The 15,943-nt window shown below is 37.4% G+C and overlaps 1 protein-coding gene across 1 annotated transcript in view; it reads right to left on the bottom strand.

Moving 5' to 3' along the window:
- Window positions 1–15,112, bottom strand: part of LOC102287268 (glutamate decarboxylase 1) — a 29,773-nt gene extending 14,661 nt beyond the window's left edge. Inside the window, exons 1-7 of the mRNA XM_070361811.1 lie at window positions 14,959–15,112; window positions 14,763–14,802; window positions 8,346–8,623; window positions 5,494–5,584; window positions 4,126–4,238; window positions 3,689–3,804; window positions 2,294–2,373 (exon numbers count right to left, since the gene is read on the bottom strand). Coding sequence (XP_070217912.1) covers window positions 2,294–2,373; window positions 3,689–3,804; window positions 4,126–4,238; window positions 5,494–5,584; window positions 8,346–8,623; window positions 14,763–14,802; window positions 14,959–15,112 — 872 coding nt within the window. The remainder of the gene's footprint in view (window positions 1–2,293; window positions 2,374–3,688; window positions 3,805–4,125; window positions 4,239–5,493; window positions 5,585–8,345; window positions 8,624–14,762; window positions 14,803–14,958) is intronic.
- Between the last annotated feature and the right edge of the window lie 831 nt (window positions 15,113–15,943).

The following is a 15,943-nucleotide window of genomic DNA, read 5'->3' as shown; positions in this document are numbered from 1 at the left end:
ATCTTAAAATCTGCATTATTTACATATCAGAAGATTCTGATTTTTCTAAGATACATAATGGTTTTCTTCCTTCCTTTTCTTTCTTCCTTTTTTTCTCTAATGATTAACCTTTAATTATAAAGACTTCTTAGGGCTTCCCTGATAGCTCAGTTGGTAAAGAACCCACCTGCAATGCAGGAGACCCCCAGTGGTTTGATTCCTGGGCCGGGAAGATCCCCTCGAGAAGGGATAAGCTACCCACTCCAATATTCTTGGATTTCCCTTGTGGCTCAGCTGGTAAAGAATCTGCCTGCAATGTGGGAGACCTGGGTTCGATCCCTGGGTTGGGAAGATTCCCAGGAGAAGGGAACAGGTACCCACTCCAGTATTCTGGCCTGTATAGTCCATGGGGTCACAAAGAGTCGGACATGGCTGAGTGACTTTCACTTTCATAAAGACTTCTTGGCATTAAGACATAAAAATCAAAGATACAAATTGTTGGGGGGAATGTGGCAAAAATTCAGGTGGTCTCACATTTTTCTTCACAGCAAATTTCTGGGACGAAAAAACAAAAGCCAGTATCTTCCTGCTCCACCCCGTTATCAGACTGAAACACCGTCTTCTTGTAAGCATTCCTCTTAAAGTCCGGAATCAAGTAAGAATGCCTACCACCATCAATATTACAGCATCCTTTTTCTGAAGAAATACCTGTTATCTAGGGAGGTAATCATGATGATAATAGATGATAGATAGAAACGAAAATAAGAAAAATCCCTAATTCAAGTACATATGGTTGTACACCTGGAATACCTAACATTGCTTATTGAAAAACTTTTGAAAACTATAAGAATGTTGAGCAATGGGAGGGTTACAATAGTAAATTAGGTTCCTATTTTTTTTAAAACTAATTGTTCTTAATAAACATAGAACATATCCTATTCATAGTAGTAAAAACAGATACAAAATATCTGGGAAAGAGATTCTCAGCAAATGTACAGGGTTTATATAAAGAAAACCAAACAACTTGAAATACATATAGAATGACAAACTTACAAAGCATATTTGCAAAATGTTTTATATTCATATATTTTACATTTAAAAATATCTCAATATATAAATATTTTTACAAGCCAATAAATAATAAACTACCAATAAAAAATTGGCAAATGAAAATGAACAGACATATTGCGGTAACACACAGCTGGTTGGTCAGTATACTAGACATATATAGTTCCAAACAACTGAAGGTCATCTTCATTTATCAGAATTTTCAAGTACAGAAGTATTGATAATATTCAAGTTTCTCCCAGTAGATAAGCATCAGTTAACTCAAAAATATTTGAAGGGCAAATAAAAATCTATATGAAATTTAAAGTGCAGACAATCTTTGAACCTGTAATTGAACTTCTAGGGATTTATGTGAGAAATATTCAAATATAGACACTCAAGTATACTTGTATAATTATATTCATTAAATCAGGGCTTCCCAGGTACTGTGAGTGGTAAAGAATCCACCTGCCAATGCAGGAGACCCAAAAGACTCAGATTCGATCCCTGGGTCAGGAACATCTCTTCAAGAGGAAATGGCAACCCACTCTAGTATTCTTGCCTGGAAAATTCCATGGACAGAGGAGCCTGGCAGGCTACAGTCCATGGGGTCAGAGTCAGACACGACTGAGCACACACACACACATACACACACACATTCATTTAATCATTGTCTTTAAATACTTAAATCTAGGTGAAAACCTTTTAAATAAGATATGTGAAATTATATTTACAAAATGGAAAACTCCAAAATAATTAAAAAAGAATAAGGAAAGTCTGTATACATTCACAGGCTAAGGTTTCTAAGATATACTCTAAAGCCAAAAAAATTTACAAAATAAGTTGCAGATTGTAACACAGAACTTGAGATGTATACATATATTTAATATGCATCAAAATGATCTTCCAGAATATATGTATTTATAATATAGTTTATTCATTTCAAGAGAAATGGAAATATATTTTTACTCTGTAGATTTCTGATGCATCTGAATTTTTCATCTCCAGACATCATTATACTGCTACTTCAATATACTTAACAAAGAAAAGGTATGCGACACTCTCACTTGTATAGGACTATATTCAGTATAGGATACTGTATAGGGTAACTTTGGTGTTTCTTTCATAATTACTTCCAGTTAAAATTATTGAAACTAATCTGGGAAAATATTCTTGCTAAAAATTGGGATAATAGAAAAATGGGGTTTTAATCTTCATATGAAGCATAATGATAATAAAAATCTTGAGACTGTGTTAAGAAACATACCTTTCATCACATTTTACTTCAATTACATTATCTGTTCCAATACCAAGAGTTGCTGCAGCCTTTTTTATGGAATAATGACCCTTGGGCAAAAATGAAAACAGGAAAGGCATTAATTTTCCTGCCTTAAATCATCACTTACACTAGTGCACCACTCAAATTAGGGCATATATGCATACCTCTGAATGGATCTGTGCATATATAAATACATGTACATATATACACACACACACATATAGAAGTGAGGTTCTCAAGGCATACTTCCAGACTCTTACCATGACGTTAGTTGAGATGAAGAAGGCTGTAGCACCTCTTTCTAGGAGGCGCTGTCACTCAGACAACACTTTAAACACAGGACTGTGATTCTTATTCTAGTTTTCTGTATCCACATGAATCGTGTCATTTATACATTTACTGACAATATCCTCCAGGTAAATCCTTGCATGTTATGGACAGCTTTAAGTCTTGAATTTGCAATTTTTTTTTAAGAGAGGCCTAAAGAAAGGAATCAATTTTTCCTCTGCTTGTAGTTTTTAATTTAATTTTATTTTTTTAATTTTATTTTATTTTTAAACTATACATAATTGTATTTGTAGTTTTTAATTTTAACTTTGATATCAAATTTGATTTCTTGCCTTCTGGGTGACTACTATCTCATGGCATAGTTTGATAATATAAACAGAATCAGTAAGATGGAGGTGACAGCTCAAAGATAAACTTTTCCTGGGTAATTTTTAGCTGCCTGGAAAAGACCACATATATGAGAGAAAAGGGAAATTTAAAACCCTTATGATGTTTTCATTTCAAGGGAGAATATCAATACATAGATTAAATAGGAAATGATTTTTTTTTAAATGACATTATGGGATTTCAGCTTATTTGCTCATAATATTGAAAAAGTATATGTCAAATGATAAAAATGACATTTATAAACAAGTATCTTTGATTGTATTATTTTATAGTAAATTACATTAAGTATGCAGCAGTGGGATTTGCCTGGTGGCTCAGTGGTAAAGAATCCACCTGCAATGCAGGAGACTCGGGTTCAATCGCTGGATCAGGAACCCGAGTCTCCTGCATTGCAGGCAAATCCCACTTAATGATTTTTTTTTGGTAAAGATAGCAGAATGTTTTATATTTACAATCATATCTTTTTTCTGTTAGTTTCTCCTATATTGAAATAAAATTTTCCTGAATTATTTGTATTGCTAATCTATATAGTCTGTATAGGCTGGAAAGTTGTTTTTCTCCTTTCCAATATCAATATATAGATCCAAACAGAGATTACAGAGTGTTTTTACCACAAAAGTGAAGCTAATATTCTCAATGTTTAAATTACTTTATCGGTATATCTTAGAAGATTCTTAAAGCTTAGAAAAATCTAGACTTGATACTTACTTGTTCAGAAACAAACAACACAATGCACGGAAGGACTGCCATGCCTCTTGCTTTTATCTCTGGATATTGCTTATAACGAGCTACTAGTATACCATAGAGGTTTGATATACTCCCACCTACGGAAAAGAAATTGTGACTGTTAATCTAATTTCAAAAATCTGAAATGTTGATTGAGACGATTTGAGAGTTTTCTGAAGTAAAATGGTACCAAATCACTGATGTCATTTTTAAAATGGTCTTCCTTGAAAGTATTAAAGGAATCACAAACAGCAAAATCCACAACTTTCAGATTTCAAAAAACTTTGTTTATGATTATAGCCAACAATATGGCTTATGAACATTCACATCAATTCAATGACTCAAAAACAATCATATTAATTTAAATACATTTTTACTTTCTCCTATTATTTCTTTTCACTTATAAACCTTTTTCTTACCAGGTGAAAATATTCCATCTGCTTCTGTTTCTCTCCAGCCAATAATTCCACACATTTTCTTAAGAAGAACTGTTTCCATGACAGTAAATACTGGAGCTATTTCATAGGTAAACCTATAATATATGTATAGAAATTCCACTGTGAATTATATTACATGGAAGAGGATAAATAAAATCATGTGCTAGGTATTCACATCTGTTGATTAAAGAATAATTCAAACGTGTAGAACCATCTCTTACCTCCTTTCTCTTTGCATTTTTCTACTATTTCTCTATTTAAATCAAAAATCTATATTTTCTTTGAACAGAGAATGATTGTTTCACAGCAATAGGATTCCAAATAATGGAGTAAGATTTGTAAAATGATTTTTATGTAATAAAATGCATCACATTTTATATATCGCAAACGATATAGGTTCATTAAGGGTCTCCTACATTACAGGTGGATTCTTTACCAACTGAGCTATCAGAGAAGCTCTCCAAAGTGTTACTCTATGTGTGTTCAAATAAAGGGCTACAATCAAGCAATGAAAACTAAAACTAGCAATAAACTGTGCAGCTTGTTTTTCTATGCATTTCACATTTATAAAACCCTGTGCACCATTAAGATCCCAGTGACAACTAAACAGTTAAAATAAACCACAGCTTTCCTACACAGTGAAGCAGTCACTTCTCATAATGTTTAGTTCCTGGTTTTAAAGTTTAAACTTCTACCAGCTATCTCTTTTGATTATAGTTATATATTAACATCTGAGGCAGACTGTTCCTTCCAATTGCATGTCCAATCACTTCCCTATTCCTTTAAACTTGAAATACATTGCCCTAAAGTTAATTTTACTTCAAAACATTACAGCAGTGTATCTCATTTCGTATACCTGCAAGTTTTGTTCTGACAAAGGTCAAAATTTTTAAGGAATCACATTGGAGCTCGATTTAACTTTAATAGTTTACTTTCTTCACCTTTGAGCAAACTGAAGTTCCAGTTAACACTCAGGCAACTTTTCCTACCCTGGCGTGTGTCGTTTTTAGACTCTGTGCTCTGGGCTGTTCTGGGTAGTATTGCAGTGATTTCAGTCCCAGAGCTGGACTCCCAGTCTGCACACTAATAACTCAGACTAATCAACTGCACTTTACTATTTACAAGGAATTTCAGATCCTAAGAGTTTCTAGAGAGGAGAGACAGTCCAGAGGACCAGTTAAAATGTCCCCAGGGAACACGAACCATCTTTGCATTTCTTTCTGGTATCACGTATTTGTTTCTGATAGAGCAAACATCCTGTCCAGCAAAACGGAACTTCAACAACTGACACCTACACCCTTGCTCCGTGTCTCACAGTCTCACGTTCCTTAGACCCAGAAGGATACTCACATGTTGGTATTTGCAGTGGCTGTCAACCATTCCCCTGCAAGTCCAATCACATCTAGCCCACTGGAGAGCTGGTTAAAATAGCGAGGATGTCCTGGGGAAAAAAGACAAAATCACACATGGGTCAAAGTGTAAACACACAGCTGAAATGTGGTTAAATTTCATAGCAGTTTCTCAGTGAACAGGTGTTATGGATCGAGTACACGATTTCATTCAGTGAACATTCCTGAGCGATTATCATATGCTGGGACTGTTCTGGGTATTAGAGCCCAGCGGTCATACGGACATAGCCGCTACATGGGGATCTCACTTACTATTGAAAGAAGGAGACACAATCAAATAATGACACAAATGTATTTAAGTACAGTAAAAAGCAAAAATTACAAAGCAAAGGATCAGGATGTTAAAAGACCATTTCTAAGGGGTCAGGAGTAGGAGAGGCAGTCTCCAGAGAAGGCTTTTGGAGGAAGTGATCTTTCAGAGAAGGTCTTAAGTCTATTTCCAAACAGTGGAGGAGGAGGAGCAGCTGTAAGAAGGCACCAAAATGAGAAAGGGCTCAAATACCAGAGTGAGGAACCCAACTGAAGTAGAAAGACCGAGGGTGGGGTGTGGGAAGCTACCTCAGTGGATGGGGGAAAGATCACCTAGAAGACGAAATAATTTTCCTTCCAAAGCTGCTTATACACTTTTTGGGTGAAATAGAAGGTCCCTAGAGATTATCATACTAAGCAAGAAACAGCTGGACCATAAAGAAGACTGAGCGCCAGAGAACTGACGCTCTCCAACTGTGGCGCTGGAGGAGACTCGAGAGTTCCTTGGACTGCAAGGAGGTCAAACCAGCCAATCTCAAAGGAAACCAACCCTGATTATTCACTGGGAGAACTAATGCTGAAGCCACCGCTGCTGCTGCTGCTGCTAAATCGCTTCAGTCGTGTCCGACTCTGTGCGACCCCATAGACGGCAGCCCACCAGGCTCCCCCATCCCTGGGATTCTCCAGGCAGGAACACTGGAGTGGGTTGCCATTTCCTTCTCCAATGCATGAAAGTGAAAAGTGAAAGTGAAGTCGCTCAGTCGTGTCCGACTCTTCCCGACCCCATGGACTGCAGCCTACAAGGCTCCTCCGTCCATGGGATTTTCCAGGCAGTAGTACTGGAGTGGGGTGCCATTGCCTTCTCTGGATGCTGAAGCTGAAGCCCCATTATTTTGGCTACCTGATGCAAAGAGCGAACACATCGGAAAAGACTGTGATGCTGGTAAAGATTGAGGGCAGAAGGAGAAGGGGGCGGCAGAGGCTGAGATAGTTCGAGAGCATCACAAACTCAATGAACATGGATTTGAGCAAACTCCAGAAGACAATAGAGGACAGAGGAGCCTGGCATGCTCCAGCCCATGGGATCGCAGAGTCAGACACAACTTAGCGGCTGAACAACAAATATGTGGAGTCCAAAATACGACACAAATAAGCTTATCTACAAAACAGAAACAGGATCACAAGCACAGATAACAGACTTGTGATCACCAAGGGGGAGGGGGTGGAGGATGAACTGGTTTGGGAGTTTGGGGTTAGCAGATGGAGACTGTTACATGTAGGATGGATAAACAGCAAGGTCCTAGTGTAGAGCACAGGATATTCAATATCCTGTAAGAAACCATAGTGGAAAAGAATTCTTTAAAAATACAGGCAGCAAAAAAAGATAAATAATTTCAACTATAAAAATAGGTTCCTCTTATAATGATCTTTCAAAATTTTATATTAAGGAAGAATCACCAAACATTGCTTGTCAAATTGAACAATCTATATTGAACTCAGTTTAAATTAAGCTTCTCCTCCTCAGCTCCACAATGGATTGTTCTGTGCACTAGTTTTACACTCTGTCTTAAAGATAATGTGTGTAATAGCTCTTTGTGAATCTCTGTTTTGCCTCTAGAGTTTTGTTCAAATGTTGTTTGCTCCTGGAAGTATCATTGTTTTAAGAGATTAAGAATTCAGTTCTAATGAGATGGATAAAACTGGAACCTATTATACAGAGTGAAGTAAGCCAGAAAGAAAAACACCAATACAGTATACTAAAGCATATATATGGAATTTAGAAAGATGGTAACAATAACCCTGTGTACGAGACAGCAAAAGAGACACCGATGTTTAGATCAGTCTTATGGACTCTGTGGAAGAGGGAGAGGGTGGGGAGATTTGGGAGAATAGCATTGAAACATGTATAATATCATGTATGAAACGAGTCGCTAGTCCAGGTTCGATGCACGATACTGGATGCTTGGGGCTGGTGCACTGGGACGACCCAGAGGGAGGTGGGGGGGAGGAGGGAGGAGGGTTCAGGATGGGGAACGCGGGTATACCTGTGGCGGATTCCTTTCGATATTTGGCAAAACTAATACAATATTGTAAAGTTTAAAAATAAAATAAAATTTAAAAAAAATGTTAAAAAAAAAGAATTAAGTTACAATAATGTCATTTTAATCAGAAAACACTTTCTAAAATATAGGTTATATATATGAATTATACATATATCTAATTTTAGCATTCTATATTTTATTGAAGTACAGAGATAATAAATCAAGCATCCAGTAATGAATATGATCAAATAAAGCAAAAAATGAAAAAGGTAAATAAAAACTGTATGTTATTTGCCATTGGGATATATCCCTCCAAACCAAAATCATTTTGTTTACTTTCTCTGTTAACTAATAAACAATTCTATATGAAAATACCAGTTTAAAATAAACTAGACAAATGTTTTAAATAAAAATGAATGAAATTAGGGTATTTTTCAATGCAAATGTAAACTTAAGGCTACTCATTCAGTCTCCAGTTCGGACAAACAAATTTGAAAATTACCTGTTTTTACCCCATATTTTAAGGTGTCTGTGCAATCAACCAGCAACTGCTCCAGAGATTCAGGATGGTCAGACAGTTCTAAGTCAAACCCATCCAAACCTTCAAGAAGTTGATGAGGATGATGAAAGTCCAATATTTTACTCTTATCATCAAAAGTTTTCTCAATGTAGTGCAGAAGAATATTTACCACTCGCAGCAGAAAACATTTTGTTAAATCTTTGCCCTCCTTGGATGGCAACAAATCTAGAGAAAAAAGAAATAAACAACAAGGTCGGTTTCTAAACAGTCGAAGAAACTCACCATCAGATAGAATTTTGATCATAGAAGATTAAAGATACTTGAAGGCCATGCCAAATAGTTAAATAAAGCAGCATCTGTCCAAATCCTACAAATAATCTTCATTTGAAGTCCCACTGAATAACAATTTTCACCAAAAAGTAAGCCACTTTAGATTAACGCCATGAAATTAATTGGCCCTTTAAGCTCTACCAGGTGGTCCTTATTTGACTGTTGTTAAAAATGAGCTGGTAAGTTGTACTTTTAAAAGTCAGTTAAAGTATACTTATAAAAGTTAGTCTATAGATCTTAAGAAAATCAAAATGACTTCAGTAATATGTAGATAACATAGAATTTTATAAAAAAAATAAAACAAATAACATTTGTTAACAGCATCCATACCTGAAGCATAAGCATTTGATAAATTAGTCATTAAATTCTCAGCGTGAGCTTCTTTTATCACATCTTTGTCAGTTGATTGACAAGGATGAATGGATTTTTTTCTCATCTGTTTTCTATCTAAGTTGAGAAAGAAAATATTTATAATTATTAAAACATGCTAATAAGATATATTACTGTAATCAAATCTGTAATCAAGTAGATGCCTCAAAAAAACTCATAACATTTGAAATTTTTATTTACATGTGATCTATGGTGGAGAGGGATAAACTGGAGAGAAGTACGAGCTCTACTGAAATTATGTAAGGTTCTTTTATCACCACACAGAGAGCAATGATATAACTCTCACATGTTAGCTTCATATCAGCTTAGCATAGAGGATTAATAATCTAATAATAAAGACCTATCATGAAAGTAAAGTGAAAGTGTTAGTCACTCAGTCATGTCTGACTCTTTGCGACCCCATGGACTGGAGCCCATGAGGAATTCTCCAGGCAAGAATCCTGGAGTGGATTGCCATTCCCTTCTTCAGGGGATCTTCCCAACCCAGGGACTGAACCCTGGTTTCCTACATTGCAACTTGATTCTTGACTGTCTGAGCCACTAGGGAAGACCTGTTATCTTTAACTATAAATAACAATCCTGCTACAGGATAAGATCCTTAAGTGCCTTGCATGTGTATTGACATTTAAGTACATATAACCATATCTACTCGGAGAAGGCAATGGCACCCCACTCCAGTACTCTTGCCTGGAAATCCCATGGACGGAGGAGCCTGGTAGACTGAAGTCCATGGGGTCGCTAAGAGTCAGACACGACTGAGCGACTTCACTTTCACTTTTCACTTTCATGCATTGGAGAAGGAAATGGCAACCCACTCCAGTGTTCTTGCCTGGAGAATCCCAGGGACAGAGGAGCCTGGTGGGCTGCTGTCTATGGGGTCTCACAGAGTCGGACACGACTGAAGTGACTTCGCAGCAGCAGCAACCATATCTACTACATATTAAGAGTCCTAAGTTCTGTGCACACAATTTGATCCTCACAGTAACCATACAATATAGGAACATTTCCCCAGTATGTCGATAAACAGATTTAAAGAAGTTAAGTAACAGTAATAAACTAACTCTTGTTGAGCACTTATTATGGCCCAGGCACTGTTCTAAGTACTGCACATGTGTCATTCTATTCAATCCTCATAATATAGGCTTATGATATGGATACTATTATTAACAAAAATAGCTTTATATATGGTTGGACTGGAATTTATAGACAAGTGTTTGAATCCAAAGATCAATATATTATCCTCTTTAAAAATTAATATTTGAAAATAATAAGTCTTAGAGTCTTCTTCAATAAAATAGTTAAACCAAATATCCCATCAAGCAAGCTATTTCATTGTTAATATCATTTCATGTCCTGAACAATGTAGGAGAAAAAAGAAAGTACAAACTGTAGTTTATAAAATCTACTTGTTTGCCAATAGTTCTATAGAAAAAACACGAAGTAATCAGAAAATGCCCTGGAGAAGGAAATGGGAAATCCCATGGACAGAGTAGCCTGGTGGGCTACAGTCCATGGGGTCACAAAAGAGTCAGACAAGTTAGTGACTAAAAAACAACAGCAAATCAGAAAATGATGTATGGCTAAATTTTGTGGCTTCTATTTTGTAAGCTTAGTAGTATTGTTTTAAGTTCTAATTGAGTTTTCTTGAAATAAAATAAGCTATTCCCCTATATAATCCAGATTGCATTTGTTAAGACTGCAGCAAGATTAATTTGGTTTAACTTTTAAGCATTGATACATTTATCAGTTTATAAAACAAGCATTTTAAATGTTTATGTATGACAGACAAAAGTGTTTCAGTGTGGCTTTCTCTGTAAATACAATAGAATACAATAATACATTAGAAAACTGCACATAAGAAAAGACAGCATAGATTATAGAAATGTGAGATGATTTTGCAGAAAATTCAGTGTACTTAAAAACAGATTTTCATATTACATGGTGATCCAGTAGACATAAATTAATGTTTTGTACAATTTTTTTTCTAGAGGAAAATTGCTTTTTCCAAGTTTCAGTGCTATAGACAATGAGTGATAATTGATAATAAATACATTTTAAAGTACTAAAGGTTTAAATGCATCACTTCTTATATATAGTGGAAACAAAAATCACAAGAAAAGTGAAATAAAAAAATTCTATACATGAAAGAGTATTACAGAACATTTATTAAAAAGCTATGTAGCAACTAAAAGATTTGATATAGTGGAATAAGAATTATACTCCATTAATAGTTCAACCATGCATTGGCTCTACAACCTGAAATTAAATTAATATTTAATAACAAAATGCTTGCTTTAAATGCATAAGTAAGACAAAGATTGCTAATATGTTCTGTCAAAATATGTTAATAACTAATAATCATAGAAAATAAACAAGACTCGAGAGTCTGAACTTTTAATTTTCACTTTTTCTCACAAAATTTCAACTTACTTGCCAGGCTATATCCACACTCCTTGAGGTCCATGTACAGTGAAAAAATAATATCAACTTTGAGAGAATTCCTGTAGCCAGAGCGTGCTTTGATGTAATGAAAAGAACTTGACTATTAAAGATGAGTAACTGCTGTAATTTATAAGGGACCCTTTCAAGGTTCTTTTTTTTTTTTTTGATGGCATAGAAATTTGGAGCAATTCCATTATTTGTAGAGAAAGGCTGCAATACAATGCTCCTATTTGTTTAGAGAATTTACTGAGAGAGAATTGTATGTAAAGGTTAGTTGCTCAGTCATTCCAACTCTTTGCAACCCTATGGACTGTAGCTCGCCAGGCTCCTCTGTTCATGGGATGCTCTAGGCAAGAATACTGGAGTGGGTTGCCATTTTCTTCTCCAGGAAATCTTCTCAACCAAGGAATCAAACCTGGGTCTCCTTTGCAGGTGGATTCTTTACTATTTGAGTTACCAGGGAAGTTATAATTGTATGTATTGGTGTTTAAACATCACTTGCTTTTTAAAAGTATGATTTACTGGGAAAAAAAAACGAATTTCAACTTCCCTTTAACAATTACAACTTTTATCTATAGATCGACAAATATATCAGGTATATTAATATTCTAGGGTACAAACAAAAATAATGCATGGGCAAATTAATAGTATAATTCACATGTTTGTAACACAGGAATTATTTTCTACTTTTGGATTGAAAATTCTAAAATAATCCAAAAATACATAATGATCGTCATTTCTGAGCCCCATTTCCAGGTGAACCTTTTCTCAAGAATTTGTCAACTAGTCCCTTGGAATTTCAGTTCAGCTCAGTTCAGTTCAGTTGCTCAGTTGTGTCCAACTCTTCGCGACCCCATGAATCACAGCACACCAGGCCCCCCTGTCCATCACCAGTTCCTGGAGTTCACCCAGACTCACGGCCATCGAGTTGGTGATGCCATCCAGCCATGTCCTCCTCTGTCGTCCCCTTCTCCTCCTGCCCCCAATCCCTCCCAGCATCAGAGTCTTTTCCAATGAGTCAACTCTTCGAAGTAGCCAAAGTACTGGAGTTTCAGCTTTAGCATCAGTCCTTCCAGAGAACACCCAGGACTGATCTCCTTCAGAATGGACTGGTTGGATCTCCTTGCAGTCCAAGGGACTCTCAGGAGTCTTCTCCAACACCACAGTTCAAAAGCATCAATTCTTCGGTGCTCAGCTTTCTTCACAGTCCAACTCTCACATCTATACACGACCACAGGAAAAACCATAGCCTTGACTAGACGGACCTTTGTTGGCAAAGTAATGTCTCTGCTTTTGAATATGCTATCTAGGTTGGTCATAACTTTCCTTCCAAGGAGTAAGCATCTTTTAATTTCATGGCTGCAGTCACCATCTGCAGTGATTTTGGAGCCCCAAAAAATAAAGTCTGACACTGTTTCCACTCTTTCCCCATCTATTTCCCATGAAGTGGTGGGACCGGATGCCATGATCTTCGTTTTCTGAATGTTGAGCTTTAAGCCAACTTTTTCACTCTCCACTTTCACTTTCATCAAGAGGCTTTTGAGTTCCTCTTCACTTTGTGCCATAAGGGTGGTGTCATCTGCATATCTGAGGTTATTGATATTTCTCTTGGCAATCTTGATTCCAGCTTGTGTTTCTTCCAGTCCAGCGTTTCTCATGATGTACTCTGCATATAAGTTAAATAAGCAGGGTGACAATATACAGCCTTGACGTACTCCTTTTCCTATTTGGAACCAGTCTGTTGTTCCATGTCCAGTTCTAACTGTTGCTACCTGACCTGCATATAGGTTTCTCAAGAGGCAGGTCAGGTGGTCTGGTATTCCCATCTCTTGAAGAATTTTCCACAGTTTATTGTGATCCACACAGTCAAAGGCTTTGGCATAGTCAATAAAGCAGAAATAGATGTTTTTCTGGAACTCTCTTGCTTTTTCCATGATCCAGCGGATGTTGGCAATTTGATCTCTGGTTCCTCTGCCTTTTCTAAAACCAGCTTGAACATCAGGAAGTTCACAGTTCACATATTGCTGAAGCCTGGCTTGGAGAATTTTGAGCATTACTTTACTAGCGTGTGAGATGAATGCAATTGTGCGGTAGTTTGAGCATTCTTTGGCATTGCCTTTCTTTGGGATTGGAATGAAAACTGTCCTTTTCCAGTCCTGTGGCCACTGCTGAGTTTTCCAAATTTGCTGGCATATTGAGTGCAGCACTTTCACAGCATCATCTTTCAGGATTTGAAATAGCTCAACTGGAATTCCATCACCTCCACTAGCTTTGTTCACAGTGATACTTTCTAAGGCCCACTTGACTTCACATTCCAGGATGTCTGGCTCTAGGTGAGTGATCACACCATCATGATTATCTGGGTCGTGAAGTTCTTTTTTGTACAGTTCTTCTGTGTATTCTTGCCACCTCTTCTTAATATCTTCTGCTTCTGTTAGGTCCATACCATTTCTGTCCTTTGGAATTTACAACGATTAAATAACGTGCTGGTCAACATTGCTATTTTTTAAAATTAAGCATCTTTTGAGCATGCTAATGAAAGACCCTGAGAAGATCGGTGGTTCACAAAACAAAAGGATCTGGAAATACGTTAGCTTCTCTTCTGTGCATTTGGTGCAGTCTTCGCTCAGTCCTGTCCGACTCTCTGCGACCCCCTGGACTGTAGCCTACCAGGCTCCTCCCTCCATGGGATTCTCCAGGCAAGAGTACTGGAGTGGGGTGCCATTTCCTTCTCCAGAATAAAAAGATTCGGTGATGTCTAATTCATTCTGATAATGAAAGGGGGGAAAAATGAGGGTTGTCAAAAGCCACTGACAAACTTCAACCTAATATGGACCCATTATTACAATCTTTTCCTCATCAAGGAGTTCACTAGAGCCTCTAACAAATAAACAAAAAACATATTGGATGATTTGAAAATCATTTTTCTCTGTGTCTTTCTTCCTCCTTTCATTGCTTCCAATGAAATTGACTGATGATTGTGACATAGAAAAGGGAAAAATAGACAACATAAGCTTCCCGGAGTCCGTAGCTGCTTTTCCGTTCCCTTCGATGGTCAGCAAACCTTGCTTGTGCTAATAGCATCGCCACATCCACCGGGCCGTGCTAAGCCGCTTCCGCCGCGTCCAGCTCTGTGCGACCCCATGGATGGAGCCCACCAGGCTCCTCTGTCCGTGGGACTCCCCAGGCAAGAAGACGGAGTGGGTTGCCGTTTCCTCCTCCAGGGGATCTTCCGACCTGGCAGGCGGGTTCTTCACCGCTCGCGTCACCACATCCGCTAGGGAAGATTATCTCATTATCTTCATTGAAAATCGGCTCTGCTCCTGACTCCTGGACCCCCGCTCATTTCTGTTCATAAACCCAGCTCTGTCCCTGCCCTGCTTGCTCTGTGAGAACCCTCTCCCTACACAGTTCATCCCACAAAGTCCCCTACCTTCCTCCTCCTCCTCCTCCTCCTCCTCGCCCGCTCCTTCCCCACACACTAACCACCGGCACTCTGCGCTCGGACGGGCTCGGTCAATCCCGGTTCTGAGGAAACGGGTCTCCCCCACAGAGTCCTCTCTGTCACTCTGTTTCCTCCCCTTCATGTCCTGACAATGAGACCTTTATTTCTAAACACACAGCGTGAAGCTGACCCTCCCCAACCCAAGGGGAAATTAATGTTGCTGTTGTTTTCACTTGATTCTAATTATATACATTTATAAAACATATATAAGTTCAAATGAAAACTCAATAACTTTTATCTACAAGGCATGTGCAAGATTTCTTGTATTATATTACACTATATTAGATAGGACCTCAAGAGGAAATGGGGATAATACTCTTAGAAAACAGTCACTCAAGGTTAAACCCGTAGCTTTTTTCCTATTGGACACTCACTGTATTTAATACAGTGCTAAACATATTTCATATATTGCCTCCTCATAGTAGCTTCAGTGATTTAGATATTATTACTGTTGTGTTCTGTTTCACATCTTCCTTTACTTCAGTCCTCCCATCAATAAAGTGGGCACCGTAGTAATACCTACTCATGGGCTTTCAGTATGAAAAGAGATGATGCTTTTGAAGTGTTTATAGCAAACTATGAATTATTTTTCCTGACAATCTTGACAGACAGAACAAAAACAATCAAAACATGATTCTGATAATGCCATTGCCTTGACCAAAAACTTCTAATGATGATATCTACTATAAAGTTCTTAAGTTGACCCTTTTCTTGCCTTACCTCCTACCACTCACCTACAGAAACCTTCTGCATCTCAAAAATAGTTCCCTCACGCTCTCCTATTAACATCACCTCTTCTTACTTCCTTGTACTTTATAAAGAGCAATTTCATATGTTTTAAATGACTTCTCTCCTTCTTTCTCCTAATTTGAAGCCCGTGTATCACACGTTTACTGAGTACTTATGTGCAAAG

This window comes from Bos mutus, chromosome 24 (genome assembly GCF_027580195.1).
Source record: "Bos mutus isolate GX-2022 chromosome 24, NWIPB_WYAK_1.1, whole genome shotgun sequence".
In the NCBI taxonomy this organism is placed as follows: Eukaryota; Metazoa; Chordata; class Mammalia; order Artiodactyla; family Bovidae; genus Bos; species Bos mutus.
Note: the sequence above shows the minus strand (reverse complement) of the source record. Positions and strands in the feature narration are given on the sequence as shown.